Genomic DNA, 21,017 nt, shown 5'->3' with positions numbered 1-21,017 from the left:
TAAATCTGTGCTCTCAAGAGACAAATGGATTTAAGAGTGGTGCATATCCTGACCTTTAGTCTAAAAAACACTGAGGGTCAATGCTAAAAAGATCACCAACCCCTTAATATAACTTCAAAGAGTTTATACAGGACTAAAACTTGTCACTAGCTGAGTAGTTCTTCTCATCACAAATTATCTGACCTTAGTGATTGCCTGTTTAACATTTTCTTAACATCCATTACTAGATCGGTTTTGATTAGGCACAATTGTATTTCTATTTTGTCTGTTAGGTCTCTTTGCAATTGATAAGCATTATGAGTTGTGTCCAATCACAGATCACAGTATATGTTCCTAAGAAATGTAGTAAAGGACTTCTAAGTCCAATAATCTCAACCCTATCTGATATCCCACCCAATCGATTTGTATAATATAAAAAAACAGCTTGAATAGACCAGCCAGAAGAACCATCTGATTCTTGGTCACCTGTTATCAAGAGCCGCCTCTATTTGAGTCCATTTTGTTCCAGACTTCTTCTTTTATGAATTATGGAGGCCACTGTGGCTCTTAGGATTCTTTAATCCTGTATATTTGCAGCTCCTTTAATCTCATGGCTTTGTCAGTTGTGAGACCTTATATAGACAGTATAGATGGTATCTTTCCAAATAACGTCAAATCAATAGAATAGGATATGATTAACAAATTAACTCAAACCAAATTGTAATAACCACTCACGAAGAAGAGATATAGGAGGATCCTGAGCAAAATTTCAAGTAACATAGCAAAGTGTCTTTTAGTACTTACAATGTATATTTTCGGATCATTCTTTAAAATATTGGCAAATGGTTTGTATTTTTAATGCGCTTTTGCAGTCTTTTTCCACTCAAAGCGCTTTACAGTAGGGGAGAGTGGGGTAATGTGAGCATTGGGTAATGTGAGACACCACCTATATAGGCAACGGTACACATTTGTGGTCATGTGACCATTATGTTTTCAAGCCCCTCCCATTCCCCCCTAGCCAGGAAGGTGAGACAAATGCTGTGGGGTAAAGTGAGACATGAAGCACAAGTTAAGTTTAGTCCTAAACATATTTTAGTGTAATATTACATTACATATGTTTTATTTTTTATGTCAAACACTGTAGAAAAAGGGAAACTACACCAGGAAGACAACCTTGGGCCAAACACCCCTCGCAGAGATGGAGAGTGCAGCCGCTGAGGTCATGCAAGGAAAGAAGTCCTTTAGAAAAGCTGGAAGAAATATTGATAAGACAACCCTCAAAAGATTCATAACAAAAAAAGAGAAAGGGGAAGTAAAATCAGTAGCCTGGTGTGCAGTAGTTGAGGCGAAGAGAATATTCAAAGATGAGATGGAGGAGGAGATTGCAAAACACTTGAAACAACTAGCTGACCAGTTCCATGGCCTTGCTCCAGTTAAGTGCCGTGAACTGGCATTTGAATACGCAGAGAAAAACAATATCCCTGTCCCTGCCAATTGGACAGAGAAACAATGTGCAGGTAAGCTAGTGTGTGCAAGAGATCACATGAATCATAATAATCATAAATGTGCTTAATTGACCAATCCCAATGATTCTGTTACTAGTCCGATATTAGTTTTGGAATGTGTGGTTGTCAATCAGGCTGTCAACATTAACTATTACAACATGTGTTGTTATGGTAGTTTTAAAGTGGAAAAATGAAGTGGATCACTTTACCCCTTTGATTTCTCTGGTCTATCTAACTTTACCCCATAGCTGGGGTAAAGTGTGACCCAAGAACACTTCAAACAATCATATTTTCACTGCCCTTTCTCCTGAAGACATTCTGATAATTTTCATTGCTAGGGAACATCCTGAATTAATGGGAAATGTGTAAATTTTACTGATATATCATCTTAGCTCACCTAGAGGGGAGCAAATGTAAAAAATGTCTCACATTACCCCGCTCTCCCCTACATTTTGCCATTTACCTATTCACACACACATTCATACATTGCCCAAGGACATATTGTCATGCAGATAGGTTGAAAATTGCTTTACGATAACTGGGGGCACTAGTCATCATCTTCTGCTGGAGACAAAATTGTGTAGGATTTACCTCCAATTATGACAAAGTTGCGATCCACTCCATCACCACTGGCTTTGTCCTCATAGAAAGGGGAAACAGCTCCAGCTGTGGACAAACAATTATTATGTAGAAACTATCTTTTGGGAATTTCCAAATTTTGCTTGAAAATCTGTCTTTGTCTCAACCTGCTTCTATGTGCCAGGGGTCACCAGCTGAGGCCATGGGGGAGATGGTCAAGGGTGAGGCTCCACAATTGGATGGGACCAAAATCCCATGGGTGCTGACAGGTGCTGCTTGGCCCAAGCGTAGCGCAGCTTTCAGAGGTGCCACACTGTTGAACTGAACCCTTGACAGACAGCCCACAAAGCCTGGCGTGTTGTAGCGCTCGATTAGGATAGGGTCAATCTGTCCAGTTTCTACAAGAAAGACAGCAGATCAAAAAAAGTCTCAGAAGGTGGAGAATGTTGTCAATCCTTACAATACATAAAACTATTACATATTGTTTGCATTATTAGAATTATTATTTAGTGTTATTGCATGCAAAACAATTTACAATGAAATTAAGCCATAGGAGGGAACATATTGATCTATATAACAAGAGAAGGTGCCCAATGCACACTAATTACAGAATCACGATTAACATGGAATTCACTCAGAATCACTGTGAATTACACTTCTGGATTAGACCTTGTACTGTCTGTCATTGTGTGTGGACATGCTGACACATCAGACTTTATTCTTTATGGCATTGGTTTCCAAATTAGGGTGATGGCGAGATGATTTCCAGAAATAATAATGGATTTACCAATGATCAGTAAAAAATTATATAATTGATAAGTAGTCTGTATTAACACAGAGCTTTCTAGATTTGATGACAATTCAAACCACTTTACAGTTCAGTTGTTGGCCATTCACCCCTTTAATACAGTGCAACTATGGACTGTACTTTTTCCTATGAGAATGGCATGCAGAATGGGCTTGACTGGGATTGACCCTCTGGTTAGAGGATGACTCTACCCCCTGAGCCACAGTGACCTGTTAAATTGTAATTTAAACAAAACCATGCAAATATAAAACATGTCATCACTGTCATCGCCACGTGACCCTGAGGTGATTCTTCAAATTATTTACACACTTACCAAAGACCTTTCCGAGAAAGATACTTTTTATCAAGTTGAACTTGGTGTCCGAGGCCTCAGGCAGAGTGTATGTGTACACTGGGTAGTGGTCCAGCTGGGGAATATGGAAAACGGAATGGACCAGTGACACCAAGAACCACTCATCACATAATTTACTAACATCTTGGGAAATACATTTATTAGCGTTTAAGAGACTGACATGAGAAAATACTGTAGCCTTCATGTAAACATGAAGATCTGTTGCACATGATGCTTATCAGGGAGATTTAGAGGTTTCAGTGGCTAAGCGAACACTGGTAGCTTACACATCTTGATCCAGTTATGTACTGGACATACAAACATGAGACTGATATTCATAAATTAACCAATACACTGTTTTGTACAAATCTGCACCATACATGATACAGTGGCAGAAAGTACAAACCTGGAGTCGTATTTCTCTTAAGTTCCTGGTTATGTTGACAGAGTGTGGCTGTCCATTGGCCAGGTTACGATGATCAACGTCAATGGTGTGAGGTTCTGTTAGCCCCCCAAGACTGTAGCGGATCTGGAGAGTGCCTGGAAATAATGTTTTAATAGGGTGAGTGTAACAGCAGTTCAATATATCTCTATAGTCTTTAATGAAGAAATTAATTAAAAGTATATTGATAAACCGACCATTGTGCCTTAGCACCACAGCCAGGTAGTCTTGAGTCCTGGAACTGATGTAGACCAGGATGCTGGGAGTGCTGGAGGTACTGAAGCTAAACACCAGCTCCTCCTGTGTCAGGTTGGCCTCACTAGGGACACTAACACCAGATAGGCTCTTCCCTTCTCTCAATGCAAGTTGTCCCACCTCTGGCAAGAAGTCATAACGCACCAAGGTCCCTGTTTCAAAGTAGCCACCAACATCTATAGTAAACACATGCATGCAGACACACACACACACACACACACAAACACACACACATACACACACACCAGCAGAAGCCTCAAGGTTAATTCTTAAATAACAGTGTACAACTGTTGCGTCGAATCTAATCAATGAATCTAATCTGATCCAATGTAATCTAATTCAGTGTTTGAGGCTGTACCGTCTGTGCAGAAGGGTCCATCGTAAGCAGTGAGTGAGCAGTCACAAGAGTAACTGTTGTACTGCTCCAGACACTTCCCTCCGTTCCTGCACTGCATCCCATAGCTGTTGCAGTGGCCCTGGCAGCCTTGACTCACCCCTGGAGTCAATTTTGCTCTCCCTTCCAGGTCAATAGTCACGCCATTTATCTTAAGAGCCCGCATGCAGCCCAAGAAACCCCTCTGACCACTTGAGGCACCTGCGAAATAAGATACAAAGCACATTAGTACAGTTAGAGCGATGAAGTATAGCTATCCACTCATGCTTCACATTCAAAGACTCAACCCTAGTATAAATCATGTTCATGTAGGTGAACTTGGAAATTTGTTCCTGTGAGGATGCACATTTGTGTCATGCAATCCAGATATAGCTTTAATTGCAATGTTATTATTTAGAACTGCAGTGTTCTACACAAGCTGAATGGAATTGTGGACTCATGGGGTATAATCTAGATGTCATATGGATTTACAGGTTTAGTTGCACAGTAAGAACAACAACAGCTAAGGGAGCTTCATAGAGTGCAGTGCTTTGCATATCTACTAAATCATATATGTTGTCTATATGACTTTAAAAAAAACAAAATACAACGGATGAAGCGTTTTCCAACTTGAAGGTCTAAGGCCTCCATTATTCAGCACTGCTGATGACCCCCCGCTGACGCTGGTCCAGCTCTGTCTGCTCTGTCCCTCCACCCTGTTTAGGTGTGTTTTTGTGTGTCTCTTACCAACATAGAGTTCGCTGTAGAACTCCAGCTTTTTGTTTCCCTGTGAGGGGGTAGGTCTGACCTCTCTGTAATGTCCATTGAGTTGCAGTGCTGCCTCCTTGATGTTCTTCTCAGCCTCAACACGTTGCCATTGATCATTGTTGAGAGGAACCGGTGAGCACACACTGAGCTCCATCCGCTCACTGCCCACGTCAAAAGAGAAGAAGACCACCGAGGCTCCTGACAACACCAGAGTGAAAAGCAGACAATAGCAATATTTAAGCTTTACTGTGTTGTCTTGTTCTTTAGTACGTCCCTGTCATATCTCATTAATCATTTTGTTATTATAGCGTATATTGTTGCTAATAAATTAAATTGAAAAACACATTTATTTTACTTACATCTCTACTTTCCTCAGTCAGCATCAATCCCTTCAACAGCCTTTAAACTGTATAATACAAATCCTGACCAGATAAAACACGATTCTGAGGGAGCTAACTTGGTTATGGTTTAAATCACAAAGTAAAGTGATGATATCTGATTCATCTCTGTTCCTGCTTAAGGAAAAATATATACTTTTCATGTGCTTCAAATCCCACAACTGCAATAACTGCAGCGAGCACATATTGATCTGACTGAGTTTTTTACTTCAAAAAGGTTTTAAAATCTTGTGCAGTGTGCACTTAGACACACCTTTTAGTTCAATGCGCAAGAAGTCGGTGGTTCCAAGGTTCTCTAGAAAGACTCCATGAGTGGAGGAAGTCTTAAAGTAGAAGGAGATATCAGTGCTGGTTTCCCCTCTGAAGGACAGGAAATGAAGAAAGGAGGCAGGGCTGGTGAAGGATGCAGCATTCCAGTAGTTTCCTTCACAAAAAAACAGCAGGACACAATATTGCTCAAATACTGATCAAAGAAAATAGCTCATGGTCTCTGTGTGTACATTTCCTTCTATAGCAACGAGTACCAATTGTATATGTTAGATTGACCTCACATGGCTATGGACTGCATCAATCAGACAATAATGGTCATAATAATTATAGATCACTATTATATTTTGTGTGTGTGTGTGTGTGTGTGTGTGTGTGTGTGTGTGTGTGTGTGTGTGTGTGTGTGTGTGTGTGTGTGTGTGTGTGTGTGTGTGTGTGTGTGTGTGTGTGTGTGTGTGTGTGTGTGTGTGTGTGTGTGTGTGTCTGTGTGTGTGTCTGTGTCTGTGTGTGTGTGTGAGTGACAGACACTTACGGTCCCCATGACATTTGAGTGGCCCGATTGTGAGTTTGGCCTCAGATCCAGCTCGGCTCCTATCACCAACCACAACCTGACTGACTGGCAAATGGTCTTTATACACCAACAGGCCTGCATCCTCCCTCCTACATAGATTCACAGTGCAAAGATACATCCATTTCCAGTGTGTGGGACAATATGTATATTAAATTAAAATAAATCATATAAGTATTAACATGTCCAATCTTACCAAGACATAATTTAGATTTTTGTCTAGCTTTTACTTTCAAATAACCCCTTGTACACCATGAAATATAGTGAACTAAAAAACAATCAATATAGATAAAAAGGGGGACAGAATCCATAATAACGCACTAATAAGATGATTGTTGCTGGCTCTTAGCAACTGTACAGCTACTTTAATGAAGGTACAGTAGCATACAAACTCTGTGACCTTCACTAAGTCAGCTGAGCTGCAGAGCACTGGTCCACTTACCAGGAGCGAAGGTCAGCGTCACAGTTGCAATAGTATTTGGGGTCAGTACAATTGTGTTCGATACCACAGGAACACTTCTGTATCCCTGGTCCAGAACCCCCCCAGTAGGAATGCCTCTCATTGGCTCTTCCTACCCACCAGGTTAACGGGGTGCCATCTGTGAGTCAAACAAGTAACATAATGTCCCTTTACTTTAGCTTTTACTGTACTGATTTTTCATACTACACGCTTAACTTGAAAATGTCCTGCTCCTATGAAAGGCTTTTAACCTGTTATACTGTATTATTAATAGTACACTGATACACAGAAAAACAGATGAAGCTGGGACTTGTCTGCGGTTGATAAATCATCTTACCTGGAGAGTTGAGCAGACGGGACATCCGGCAGGCGTACGCTACATACTGTTCACAGTACTTTGAATTGCCAGTGACTGACAACATCTGGACACACACAGAACAGCAGACATAGAATCTTTACATGTGTTCTTTAAATAAATATTAAATTGCGCTGTGGTGATAACATTTCTAGTTTAGGCAACATTAATTATACAATACCTAGCCCAATAAAATGTACGATATATATATATATATATATATGCATTCACTAAGCAACATTATCAAGAAACACTGTACATTTCCACCGTAATTCAGACGATACCCAGTAATACTAAATATGTTTTATACTATAGATACTATATCATGGGAGTTCAATCTTCATGCTCCGTGTTACAGGCTTTTAACTGTGTCAGTGGGGGGTCTTGTTGGGCAACAGTGGGAGTGATGGCTAAGATGAACCATTAACTCAGCAACCACAGTGAGAGTTGTGTTGATATTCCTGGGAGGGAGCCAAACCTCTTCAAGGATGGGAGATTCGACTCACTGCTTTTTGCAGACAAACAGATTATATTGGCCTCAGTCCGTCTCCCTCAGCAGTGTGAAGTTTGAGTGTTAAGTAGGGTTTGCAATCGCAGTTTAATGATGCAATACACGATATGGCCCACGATTAAGATAATATCTGTGATTATGTAAAGCACCTGGAATCAGAGTCAGACAAAATGGGTTTCCTCCTTAACGCAGGGATGGGCAAAAATACATCAAAATGTATTGTGATACAAAATAGAAAATACCCCTCAAATAAATGTATCAAAATAAAATACAAAATACTGGTGCCAGAAAATGTATTTTGTATTTAAAATATAGAAAATACTTTTTCTGGATTTTTCCGTTTTCTCACAGTTTGGTATAGCAGAGCATTCAGGTTTGGGCTGTATAATGTACACAAAGCTCTGGTGAACCCCACAAAAAGGAAGAACAGTCACAGAAATTCAGTGTAACAACAATTTGATTGATTATGTATATATACAGTATTGTGCAAAAGTTTTAGGCAGGTGTGAAAAAATGCTGTAAACTAAGAATGCTTTGAAAAATATAAATAATTATTGTTTATTTTTATCAATTTACAAAATTTGGTGTTACTACCCTTTGCCTTCAAACCAGCATCAATTTTTATAGGTAGACTTGCACAAAGTCAGAGATTTTGTAGGATTATAGTCAGGTGTATGATCATCCAATTATACCTAACAGGTGCTAATGGTCATCAATTTCACATGTAGGTTGAAACATTGTCATTAACTGAAACAGAAACAGCTGTGTAGGGGGCTTCAAACTGGGTGAGGAACAGCCAAACTCTGCTACCAATGTGAGGTTGTGAAAGACAGTTTGATGTCACAGGTCATACAAAATGGCAAGACTGAGCACAGCAACAAGACACAAGGTAGTTCTACTGCATCAGCAAGGTCTCTACCAGACAAAGACTTTGAAAGCAGACTGGGGTTTCCAGATGTGCTGTTCAAGCTCTTTTGAAGAAGCACAAAGAAACGGGCAACATTTAGGATCATAGACGCAGTGGTCGGCCAAGGAAACTTAGTGCAGCAGATGAAAAATACATCAAGCTTATTTCCCTTCGAAATCTGAAGATGTCCAGCAGTGCCATCAGCTCAGAACTGGCATAGACCAGCGGGACCCATGTTCACCCATCTACTCTCCAGAGAAGTCTGATTAGAAGTGGTCTTCATGGAAGAATTGCAGCCAAAACTCCATACCTCCGACATGGAAATAAGGCCCAGCGACTCAACTATGCGCAAAAACATAGACACTGGGGTTCAGACAAATGGCAGCAGGTGCTCTGGACTGATGAGTCAAAAGTGAAATATTTGGCTGTACCAGAAGGCAGTTTGTTCGCCAAAGGGCTGGAGAGCGGTACAATAATGAGTGTCTTCAGGCAACAGTGAAGCATGGTGGAGGTTCCTTGCAAGTTTGGGGCTGCATTTCTGCAAATGGAGTTGGAGATTTGGTCAGGACTAATGGTATCCTCAAAGCTGTGAAATATAGGCAGATACTTATCCATCATGCAGGGAGGCGTATGATTGGCACCAAATTTATTCTGCAGCAGGACAACGACCCCAAACATAAAGCCAATGTCATTAATAACTATCTTCAGCGTAAAGAAGAACAAGAAGTCCTAGAAGTGATGGTATGGCCCCCACAGAGCCCTGATCTCATCATCATCGAGTTTGCCTGGGATTACATGAAGAGACAGAAGGATTTGAGGAAGCCTACATCCACTGAACATCTTTGGTTAGTTCTCCAAGATGTTTGGAACAACCTACCAACCGAGTTCCTTCAAAAACTGTGTGCAAGTCTACCTAGATGAATTGATGCTGTTTTTAAGGCAAAGGGGGGTCACACCATTTAGATATTTTAGATTTCACTTCTGTTCATTCACTTCATTTTGTTAATTAATGGATACTCGTGAACTGTTTTTTGATTTGTACAGAAAGTATTTTGAGTATTTTAAATAAAAAATGACTCCACTCTAAAGTATTTTGTTACAAATTACGCTTGATTTTTTATCGGCCCTATCAAATACAAATTACAAAATACTCAAAGTAATTGAAATACGTATTTCAAATACAAGTAATAGAAATACTGCCCAACTCTGCCTTTACGTTGGATGACCTTATCCTTACAGACAGACAGACGTATCAAGAGAGCATCTAAGCAGGATAAATCTTGGGTGTGTTCTATTGGAAGTTTCCTGTCATTCAACTGGGAGAAGACCCCACGGTACACCCAGAATCCACTGGAGACAATATAATTCTCATCTGGGCAGATAACATTTCAAGCCCTCACGCAGGAGCTGGAAAGCATTGCTGCCACCTCGACCCGACACCATTAGAGCACTGGAAAATAAATGAATAAGTGGATGGATGGATGACTGACTCGTATTTACATATTCTGTTGTGTGGTTGTATCCTATCACTAGAAGTAACGGTGGCGTGGACTTTTTGTGTTTTATACTGTGAGCAGCCATAAAATAGCTGGAATCAATGCTCCGTCTCCTGTGTGCTTAATGCTGAGGTAAGACTCCATGGTAACCATCTGTGATACGAACTGCAACTGCTCAACCACAACAAACCAAAGTATCTGTGTTATAGGCGTCTTAACTTATTTTTAAGTTAAGAAGCCAACTGTTGAGCTTTACAGATTTTTTTATTGCATGAAATGCTACTGCCCCTGAACATCCCTGACAAGGGAACCAGAGCGAGACAGAGAGGGACCGATGGCAGGCATGCAAATACAGCAGGGAACCAGAGAGAGACTTAGAGGCGAACAACGGCGGGCATTCAGCCATGTGAGAACCATGGCAGAACCCCCCCTTTATTCCCCCAGCTTGCACTGTCGATTTTTAAATAGTTTTTTTAATAGCCTCAATATCTATATTTTGAGAGGATTTTAAAAAGCAATCTATAGATTATTATGTATATTAATGGTCTGTACCACCACAGACACATATGCATTAGTTGAAGTAGGTCAAAGTAAGTGTATGGTCATTGTGTACCTGTTCATCGGTCACATTGTAAGTAATTTGCAGCCCTGCTTTCCCTTCCTGGTCTGGATTGGTGACTGAAGTCTGAGGAGACAGGTTGTTCTTTACTGTGGTCCAGACTTTTTCCTCTAAAAAACAAAACAAAAAAAGCCATCAATGCCTTCACACCTTCTTCAGGAAAGATCAACTTGCACTATGCAGTATATTGATGATGTTCTGCTGTTGAAGAAAAGTGTTGAAAGATGAACTCATGTTTGTGTCACAAGCAGAAACAAGAGATACTCCAGGAAAAAGCCCTTTTTCTGTCATATCCAAAGATGGTGCTACTTGAACATCTCACCTGTCATGTCACAGCTGACTCTGAAGGGGGCAATAGAGCCACTGCCGTCTGGGTCGATCAAGTAGCTCCCTGAACTCTTCCCCAGGTGCCTATACTCCTCGCAGGACTGCTGATACATCGCTATTGGAGGAGACACAACACACAACTTTAGATGGTTTGCATACAATATACAGTGTGTTTTTCTTTGTGTTTGTATGAGAGAGAGAACCTACAGGTATGGCAGGTGGCTCCAGTGTATCCAGTGCCACTACAATTGCAGCTGAACGTGTCCCACGTCTGAGAACAGCGACTGCCATGCTCACAGTGGTTGGGAACACACCTTTTATGACACAGATAAATAGGGGAAGGGTAAAAAATCATTCAAACTTTTGACTGAGAATACACCACCAGATCCCCTCTAGACACTATCACATACTGATTGTGCTACATGTTAGAGGAATCATATGCTAAACGAGGTGTAAATTAATGATAAGGATTTCTAGAAGACTACGTCAAACACCTACATATGATAATTAAAATACAGATTGAATGGGATTTATCACAGTTTGAGAAACACAGCTTTAAGTGGACAGCTTTAAGTATAGATGTTCACAACCTGGCATTAAAATGCATCTCCTGTGACCACTTGTGACATATACTCCCTTACTCACTCAGTGTGTTGAGATGAAGAGACAAATAACAAAAATGTAATTTGTCTTCACAAAGACCACATTATGTTCTCGTTACCCAGTCTGAGTTCAAATCAGTGTGTTCAATGTCACGAGTGAGTGAAAGAGGTCAGGTCAAGGGCCAAATGGCTCTCATGCAACTTTGCTGTGAAGAAAGATTTTGCCCATTTGTATAAAGTATCATTAATTTTAAGTTGGTTGGTTTGTTTTGGTATTGTGGCAGTGGTCACAAAATATCAACGTACTGTCAGTGAGAAGCATAAAAATAGGTTATATTCATTGTGAAACTGTGGCAGGTTAGAAAATGTGAGCTAATTAGGGCAGTCCTTAATATGAGGCCCAGGATGCATTTGCGTTCACATGGCACAAATAATGTTGCCACATGGGCCACCTCCAATCGGATTTTAGTGATCAGATCTCTGGACGCATTGAGGACACATTTGGTTACGTTCACACCTGTGCTTTTTTTGGTCGAGGGTTAGGGGCAGAGGATGTTAGACTTGTTAAGCCCTATTAGGCTAATTTTGATCTGTGAATATGGACTCAAAAAATAAATTTGTATTTAGATATTTGAAGCCTTCAGGATTACAAATTATTTCTTTGATCTGTTCAGTCACACTTTTATATTTTGTAATCAAACTAATTCATGTAAAACGAATCAGTTACCGTCAACTGCTTTAATCAATGTGTATACAAACACCCAAATGGTGTGTGTGTGTGTGTGGGTGGAGCTGTTTTGACCTTTTCCCCATTGGGAAAAAGGTTCATGTTCTCAAAGTAGCAACAGGAATCAGTTTCCAACCCACCCTTGCTAGTGGATCAGCAGAACTACCCACTTTGTAACTTCCTTGTGCTTCTTCTTATTTTATATCAACCAGTTTATAATTCTACAGCTTTGTACCTGTCAATGATGGCACACATATCCAGGCTGACATTTTCAAAAGTTCCCATGTGGCCCTGCTCCACAGCCCTGAGGTCAGCTAGATGGTCGTCTATATGGATCATCTGCATACAGCCCTGGAAGGAGCGCTGTGCTGATCTGGTGTTAGTGTGCATGAAGTAGCCTGGACACAGACAGAGGAGGTGAAAAGTCATTGTTAAAACCAGTGGAATTGTTGAAAAAATATGTCTGTCTTAGTCACTACACATCACAAAAAGTTCTCAATTGTTTAAACTGTTCAAAGGGGACATACTATGAAAATTCCACATTTGTAGTGCTTCCACACATTATTTTGGGTATCTGGCATGTCTACCGTCCCAAAAACTCTTGAAAAAAACAACTCCCGCGATTTGTTGTGGTTCCTCTATTTCAGAAACTAGGTGCTAGAGTGCGTCCAATGGAATTACGACCGAAATAGACGTCATAGTCGCAACATGCCCATTTAGTACATTCCCCCATAGCTCTATGCACTCCCCCACTACCACTCGACCCACCCCTAGATGGACCCTCCCACTTTATAGATGGTCGGTCCATCAGTGTCCGGCCGCCATTTCATTCTTGTAAGCCTTGGAAACACTTGGATAAGCTAACTAGCAGCATGAATCAAATGCTACAACCAAGATGCTCAGTGGTCGGCTGCACAATTGTCTTCATGTGACTCCAGCTTCAGAAGACACAAGATTGAGATTAATTGAGTTCATATATGATGGCAACGTTCATGCCACCACTATGAATCGGATTGTTTTATTAACCTGGGCCAATATAACACCGGATTCTCAAAAAGGTTGTTATTGAAAGAGGGGTCAGTGCCATCTTTCCGTTGCAACACTGAAGACGAGGTAAATGTAATTTTGTTAAAAATAATTCTGGTATTTTCTTCTTTTAGACATTTTGTGTGGAGGCTAGTGCCATTAGTATGTTGTGCCGTGGGGTGGGGGGCTAGTATGTAGTGGTGGGGGATAGGGAGAGACTTTACAGGAGTTTTCATGTTCGATTATTAATAATGTTATTGAACAATTAATCGAGGACGGCTGGCGAGTCTTAGCGAGAAGACGGAGTCCACGGTGAACGGTGTTCGCACGGCAGGTTTGTGAGTGTTGTGCTCTCCACGCTCTTTTCCCCCCCTCCACGCGCGTGTCCTCCCTTGAGTACTGTGCCGCTGATTTTTTTCCACCGCAGCACTGGGCTGGAAGTTGGCTACAGCGCCCGTAGCTACTACCGAGGCCCGTAGCAGCTATTACGCGCCCGGTAGCAGCTGCTACGAGCGCTGGCAGTAGCTGCTGTAGCTTGAAGTTAGCTACAGCGCCCGTAGCTGCAACTACCGTGGCCCGTAGCAGCTACTACGAGCCCCGGTAGCAGCTGCTACGAGCGCTGGCAGCCGCTGATTTTTTCCCACGGCAGTACTGGGCTGGAAGTTAGCTACAGCCTGCGCTCGTTGCAGCTACGGCCGGCGATCGTAGCAGCTGCTACGGGCGCCTATAGCTAACTTCCAGCCCAGTGCTGCCGTGGGAAAAAATCTGCGGCACAGTACTCAAGGGAGGACACGCGAGCGGAGGGGGGGGTAAGAGCGTGGAGAGCACAACACTCACGCACCTAGCTTCCAGCCACAGCTGCTGCTACGGGCGCTCGTTCAAGATACCGGAGGATGTTGACAACATTCTCCGGTATCTTTTTTTATTGTCGTTCTATAATTTGATAAATGCAACAAATTATAGTTTTTATATATATTGTATAACTATATATATAACTTTATAACCTGTGTTATCAAATATGTTTGCGGCTCCAGACTTACAGAATTTTGGGGAAGAGGGGGGAAAATGGCTCTATCGATAGTAAAGCTTGACTGGGTTAGTGTGACGCAAACACTAACTCACTCACTCACATGTCTCCCTTTCTCTCACTCACTCACACACTCACTGAAACACTCACTCATTCTCTCTCTCTCTCTTTCTTCTCTCTCACACACACGTCTCCATTTCACACACACTCATTTACTCACTTTCTCTCTCTCTTTCTCTCTTTCTCTCACACATACACATAGTCAAAATAGATGTTAAGAACCAGCCGTTTTGCTGTAAAGTTAATCATTATGAAGTAAATTATTGTTTAGTTGTTTCTATTCACAATAAATGTCAGTTTCACATAACATGGCTCATTAAGTGTGTGTGGTTGGAGTGGATTGGTGTTATGGTTGGTGGGACTGTTTTTTTTTTTTGAGGGGGGGGGCCTCAAAATTATTCTTTGCCCAGGTCCTCCAATTAGCCAGAACCGCCCCTGACTGCAGCTTCTGCTCTGATCTATCTTGTCAACAAGTTAAAATAGTCATAGTTTTTATTTTCAAAGATCCGGGTTTTTTTTGGCGTGAGAAATTGGATGTGTGGCGTGAGTACGTGTGAAAACATGTAAAAGCGTGTGTCTCACGGTGGAAGCGTGAGAGTTGGCAGCTCTGTGTTGTTGTCATAATGTGCGGGACTAGAACAATTATTCATTACCGGCCCTAGTTGGGGGAAATGTTTCCTTATATCCTTGTATGCATGACAGTAGTACAAACATGAATATCATTGCTGCTTTTGGTGTTCAGGCAAGCACATCTGTTCATGGTGCTAGGCTACATCACGTAGCATGCCAGACGGACCCACCAAATAGTTCAATTTGTTCAAGTATGGACTTCGGAGAGCCACAGGATGCTACCTATGATCCTGATGACTCGATCACAGTCTTGACTGAGTCAGCAGATGTGACGTGAGTGACTTAATATTTAATCTAAACATTTCAATAATCAGATGGATTACCATCCTACACTTTTTTAGCCTTTGCAGCCTTTTGGTGAAATCTTTGTCGTTCTAATAGAATGGAATCTTCCAACCCGGTTCATAAGACACCCACATATATTGCCTATGAAAACTGCCCCCTGGAGCTGTTTGAGGTGTGTCCTGTGTGTCGGCGGGGGACAGATGCAATATATAAGAAGGGCGAGTGCACAGCAAAACCGGTGAAAGCAGATGCAACCTTCCGTGATTCTCACAGGCTCTATTTAAAATCCAAACAATGTACATACAGTATGTGAAAGATAAATAAAATAAATTAACTGCTGTCTCTAAATGGTCTTCATGATTTAAAGACCATTTATTTATCGCCTTCACGATAAATAGAATAAAATAATTACAAAATAATTATAAAAAGAAAAAAATAAATACAAAAAGTGCACAATGTCCAACTTTTTTTCCCAATTTGTATTACAGATTACGTGGATAACCTGTTGGACCTCATCTTTCACAAGGTTTTTCAGGACCCGGCCCCATATGTGGACCACCCTGATTCTCCGGCCCAGGTGGCCTCAACACCAGCTAACAAAGCCAGTACATTTAATAACTATGTTTAAAAAGCTCTGTGGCCTTCTTTCTAGCAATCTTTCTGACAATGAAAGTTTATAGAAACAGTTGTGTGCTTTTAGTGTTTGATATGTAACATGTCAACAATTGACACGTGTAAGATGAGCAGTTAGCAAAGTAAAACAGAGGGAAGAGTGATTTATGTATTTTATTCCTCAGTCATATTTGTATTGCAGAAATGACTGATATCTCATGCAAAAAAAAAAACTTACTGCTCTATTCTTCTTAGACATAAATGCCCATAATCTGCCCTATAGATGTTGAATGCATTCTGTTGTGCGAACACATTCAAACACACAGGCTAATTAATGGAGGTAAAAACGTTATGTCCTACACCTCCATGAGAGGGGGGAGGGGTGAGAAGGGGGAGGGATGAGAGGGGTGAAAGGGGGTGGGGTAAGATGGGGGCGGGGTGAGAGGGGGGCGGGGCCCTCAAAACAGGTCGATCTGAGGAGGTCTGTTTTAGATAGAAAGGGTGGTGTTTTAAATGATCCATGTGGTATTTTTACCAAAAAATGTTACAGACATTTCATTAAGATCCCAAGGAACCATATCAACTGTGTTGAAATGGGCATAATATGTCCCCTTTAAAGCTTTCTCAACAGACACATCAGAAATTCAGGTGGGGTAATGACCAATCCGTATTTAAATTTTTCTCATTTTCAAACATTGGAAACAAAATAATATGAAAAGCCAGGAATAGAACATGGGCACCTGCTTCGTAATTTCCAAATGACTCTAGTTTCTGTCCATCCGATCTAAAATGCAACCCCAGAGTTTTCAAACAAAAATGGGACCAGCAGCATTTAAAAATGTCTGAGGGCCTGGTTAACTCTGGAATAGTGTGGAGGCCAGACAAAAGTGATTAATTTTCCAAACTAAAATGTGTTAGTTTGAGTTGAATGCCCAGCTTTATTTGTAATAATAATAATAATAATAATAATTTTCACATAACTTGTCTCTCTCTCCCCTCTCTTTTCGAGCTACCGCTTTTTCTCCCACCCACTAAGGGTCGAGGCAGATGGTCACCACAACCGGTTGATGATGGCCACCCACATTGAGTCTGATTATAGAGGTTTGTTCCCGTTAAAAGATTATTTCCCCTCCAAAGTCAGCAGTGATGCTAGTTGTGGGAGATGTTGGGTTCCTTCTATAATAGTGTATGGTCTCGACATTACTGTGTAAAGTGCCTTGAGATAACGTCTGTTATGATTCGATGCCACACAAACGAAATTGAATTGAAATGAAAAGTGGCACTGTGTTGTGGTACTTAATTTAAACAACTCTCATTTGGCTAAAAGAAACTTAAGTAACTGTGTGGTTCACTACTTGACAATACAGTTTGCACTGCCACTTCCAGAAAATTTAAATCTATGATTAGTCACCTCCAAAGTAGTAAGTTCCTGCAGTCTGGATTTGTATGGGGATGGCTGTTCTGACTGTAGATGCTTCATCTCCATCCACGGTCAGCATTGCATAGTTCTCCAGGGCATTCAGATGGACACTGTGCCACTGGCCATCATTCAGACCTGAGCCTGAAAACAAAAACACACTTCAGTTGGGAGAACAGCCAAATTGAAGCAGGCAACAAGGTGACAACTGATTCAACTAACTGAAGGTTCCTGAACTTCCAATCTGATGAACAATGAGCTGAGCTCACCCGATGAAATGTCAATGCGTGTGTTCTTCCTCTGTGTCACATTCATGTAGACGGAGACCTTGCCCTCCGTCAGCCCCACCTCCACCCAGCCGTCAGCCAATGCCGTAAACATTAGCAGCCCATTTGGGTTCCATGTCCTGAAAGACAGACTTACTGACAGAGTGTCACTGTCACTCTGACCTGGCAGCCGCAGGAATGAAGTTGAGTTGAAGAAGACGGGGAAGGAATTAGACTCGATGCAGGAAAAAGTCAGGTTTCGCTATAGTGGGAGAGAAGGAGAGAGGAATTGTGGAATGTAGTCGTAGATTGACTTAATTTTTGACTGTTCAGTTTTCAATTTCGATGTATTCTAAAAATAGTAGTGACCTCACCAAACATAGATTACATTGATATGGATGATAAGAAATGTTAGAGCAGGGAAGGACATTAGACATTCTTTTACAATTTCTAGATCAGCAGACACAGACTACTGCACTAGTTGCTGAGTCGGTGCTGGAACCACAGCTGCTGTCGATCCACACAACTGTACCATTTCATTAAAAAACCTGGACATGCTGAGGAGCAGGTTTGAGCAACTGTGAAACTCAAGGATCTACGCTACATTAGTATTTTCTTTCTTTTCTTCTGCGATGCACTTTGCAACTGTCCTCTTATATCAGATCAACCCACCCCTACCTGCCCAGCGGTATCTCTAATGTTCCCAATGTTTGAACTTATCTTACCTTCCTTCCCTTCCAGCCATACTCCCCTCCTGGCAAAATGTGCGTTTCGACATTTTACATTTCTCCTTGGACTCCTGATCTGCTTTTGAAGAAGTGTGTTTCTCTCTAACTGCATTTTTCTTACCATTAAATGTTTTTAAACAAGAGTGAGGTTGAACCTTCTATTTCATCGCCCTGGTCTCCAAGAACTGGCTTTGCGTTCCAGCCTGTTTGTTACAGAGTTATGACATGTGTTGTGAAATATTCTCCTTTAAGAAAAAGTTACAATCAAGATGAGGACTTTCCCTGAACAGATCATTCTTAGTGCAATAAAACCCCTCTCTTTCAAAGAAATATGAGATTCTCAGAAATTTCATTTCAAAGTTGTTAAAAGTGTCATTCTACTCACACCCACACATGCAGGCTAACACACACACTGAGTCATAGGGAGTTGTCTTACGAAGCTGGACGTGTCCACCTTCTTCCTGCGAACAAGGTTTGTGATGTTGTCTCCATTGTAGGTGATTCCCTCCATGCAGCCCACAAAGTTATGTCTGCCTCCTGAGCTTGGCTTTGCTGACACAGCCACACCTCCAAAACTGATCTGAGGGCACAATGACATGGACAACATGGACTAAGTGATAAAGATCCATCTGTGATATTCACTGTAAAACTGTGACCCCTATAACCTCTCCATATATAATCAATTAATTTGTTTTTAGTTGACAGAAAAAATGCTTTTACTTACTTAAAAGCATTGCATTTCTGTCTTTTATGTTGATTTTATTCGTATATACGTTTTTAAGTCATATACAAAGTCCAGCTGGTCGGCTGTTTGTAATATAAGAATAAAGCCTGACAAATAAATATATCTGCTGGGACATTGTCATACATAGAAATTCAACATTAAGCAAAGGTTCACTGGTTGGTGATAAGGGGGACTCATGTGACTCTAACGTGAAAATTATGTTACATAAAGATGTAATTGTTTTTTATTAATTTGATTTCCCTAAAATCATGAGAGTTTTCTTTCTGGGCTGATGGGAGTGAATTGGTAATGACAAGCAGTAGCAAAGAACACAGCGACAGAGCATCTCCATCATCTTCCTCACACACATTATCAGCAGTATTAAAAAGCTATCATGAAAGTACCAAAATGGTTTCAAGTTTCAAGAGTTTATTGTCAAAAAAATATTCAATAAAATAATGTGACCCCAACTAAACCAAACTCTTCTATTACAAATCCAGGCCTAACAGTGAGAGTTTGTCCATGAAGAAGAAGATAAGTTAAGTTTGGATAAGTAAACACAATAAAGTCGAGGACGCAACAATTTCAAAACACATCATTGTCTCTGTATTTTTTGATATTTAGATATTTAGTGAGCCTTTACCTCATAGTCCAGATCAAGGTGGTCAAAGTCTCCATTGGTCCTGAACTGCTGAGTGTGATGGTCCAGAGTGAAGTTGACATTCCTCCGATAACGCTCTACGACAACTGAATGCCAGTGGTCATCATCCAGTAAGCTCCCACTGATCACAGAGGTGTGACCCTGGATGGAACCGTACTGGTTACTGCCTGCAAATCACACAAACATGAACAGGTTTGGTTTATCATGTTTGAAAACACTAGATGGTAAAAGAGTTGGATAGAACATAACAGGCTGTCTGTGGCAAACACCAGACATATGTCATGCTTTTGCTGTCAATGAAACCACACATTATTTACAGCAATGCCACTTAAGTTGTCTACGAAGATTCTCAGTCATCCAGATCATGGTATATCCAAGTGCTAGAAAACAGGTCAACTGGACTTGGTTGAGTTTCTTGAAGATGTTTCACCATTTCAGAGGCTTCTTTAGTTCTAACTAACTGCTGGGAGTAGTTATTTAAACAGTAAGGTTGTTAGGGGTTGTTGAGTTTACCTAAATTGATGCTAAGCTGCAGTCGAGCCCTGCGGAGCTCGAGGGAAAGGTAGTCTCCCTGCTGTCCTTCTCCATGGAGCAAGACCCCATCTCTAGCTGTGGTTCGAAACTTCAGTGAGATGACATCCTTCACAATCTTCATTTTCTTATTCCTGAAGCGGTATGAGATGACACCCTGGCCATCAAAACTGATCACATCTGACCCTGGAAGACAGGGAAAAAAGGAAATTCTGTATTCTGCCAATATAACAGACCTTGGATCCATAATGTCCATGTTACACTGTTTTCATGTGTGTCACAGTTGTGCAAGAAACTATGGACTGTTTGTCGGCCTTTAACATTCCTTCATCCATTTTATATTCTGCAAACCAACATTGCTATTCAAGTCATGATAACATATGGCATGCATCATCTTATTTTCAATTTGTAGTGGATCTGACAATATTAAAAGACTTTACAAAAAAAGGCTGTTAACAGTTAGACTAACAAACATAAAACATTTCACAGACAAAAACAAAGACAAAAAATGTGTTATTCAAAACTCATAGCATGGCACTGGTATCTAACAGCCACTGCCGTCTTATACTTATCGTTCACAGATTTCATACATTTTTATTAGGTGGCCAACATTTGTTAACAGGTTTACTTTTATGAAAGTCCTTGTTGGAAGTTAAATAGTCTTTTATTAATAATTAAAATTAATATGTATGCAATGCCAACCATCCGACAGAAGTGCAGTATAGGAGCTTTTAAATTAGTATATTTAGAGCTAGGAAGAGTTAAATGTAAAA

The 21,017-nt window shown here is 40.9% G+C and overlaps 2 protein-coding genes and 1 long non-coding RNA gene across 4 annotated transcripts in view; 2 read left to right on the top strand and 1 right to left on the bottom strand.

Moving 5' to 3' along the window:
* tgs1 (trimethylguanosine synthase 1) overlaps window positions 1-16,236 on the top strand; it is a 41,015-nt gene extending 24,779 nt beyond the window's left edge. The window contains exon 16 of one of the 2 annotated variants that reach the window (XM_062404922.1): window positions 15,794-16,236. In XM_062404922.1, the coding sequence (XP_062260906.1) occupies window positions 15,794-15,985 (192 nt within the window). In that variant the 3' untranslated portion in view covers window positions 15,986-16,236. Of the gene's footprint in view, window positions 1-9,745; window positions 10,106-15,793 lie in introns of those variants that run through there. The other variant, XM_062404925.1, reaches the window with a different exon arrangement.
* cntnap2b (contactin associated protein 2b) overlaps window positions 1-21,017 on the bottom strand; it is a 39,032-nt gene that overhangs the window by 611 nt on the left and 17,404 nt on the right. The window contains exons 5-24 of the mRNA XM_062404940.1: window positions 20,227-20,430; window positions 19,696-19,880; window positions 18,765-18,908; window positions 17,604-17,862; window positions 17,329-17,478; window positions 12,513-12,675; window positions 11,156-11,262; window positions 10,944-11,063; window positions 10,616-10,731; window positions 7,071-7,155; window positions 6,716-6,872; window positions 6,238-6,365; window positions 5,692-5,862; window positions 5,020-5,238; window positions 4,258-4,494; window positions 3,842-4,075; window positions 3,609-3,742; window positions 3,185-3,278; window positions 2,231-2,461; window positions 2,076-2,150 (exon numbers count right to left, since the gene is read on the bottom strand). Coding sequence (XP_062260924.1) covers window positions 2,076-2,150; window positions 2,231-2,461; window positions 3,185-3,278; window positions 3,609-3,742; window positions 3,842-4,075; window positions 4,258-4,494; window positions 5,020-5,238; window positions 5,692-5,862; window positions 6,238-6,365; window positions 6,716-6,872; window positions 7,071-7,155; window positions 10,616-10,731; window positions 10,944-11,063; window positions 11,156-11,262; window positions 12,513-12,675; window positions 17,329-17,478; window positions 17,604-17,862; window positions 18,765-18,908; window positions 19,696-19,880; window positions 20,227-20,430 — 3,213 coding nt within the window. The remainder of the gene's footprint in view (window positions 1-2,075; window positions 2,151-2,230; window positions 2,462-3,184; window positions 3,279-3,608; window positions 3,743-3,841; window positions 4,076-4,257; window positions 4,495-5,019; window positions 5,239-5,691; window positions 5,863-6,237; window positions 6,366-6,715; window positions 6,873-7,070; window positions 7,156-10,615; window positions 10,732-10,943; window positions 11,064-11,155; window positions 11,263-12,512; window positions 12,676-17,328; window positions 17,479-17,603; window positions 17,863-18,764; window positions 18,909-19,695; window positions 19,881-20,226; window positions 20,431-21,017) is intronic.
* LOC133968758 (uncharacterized) lies at window positions 16,395-18,469 on the top strand. The gene is made up of 2 exons (XR_009924141.1): window positions 16,395-17,018; window positions 18,342-18,469. It is a non-coding gene; the product is annotated as an uncharacterized LOC133968758 (long non-coding RNA).

Source organism: Platichthys flesus, chromosome 14 (genome assembly GCF_949316205.1).
Source record: "Platichthys flesus chromosome 14, fPlaFle2.1, whole genome shotgun sequence".
In the NCBI taxonomy this organism is placed as follows: domain Eukaryota; kingdom Metazoa; phylum Chordata; class Actinopteri; order Pleuronectiformes; family Pleuronectidae; genus Platichthys; species Platichthys flesus.
The sequence above is the reverse complement of the archived record's forward strand: the minus strand, read 5'-3'. Positions and strand labels throughout refer to the sequence as shown.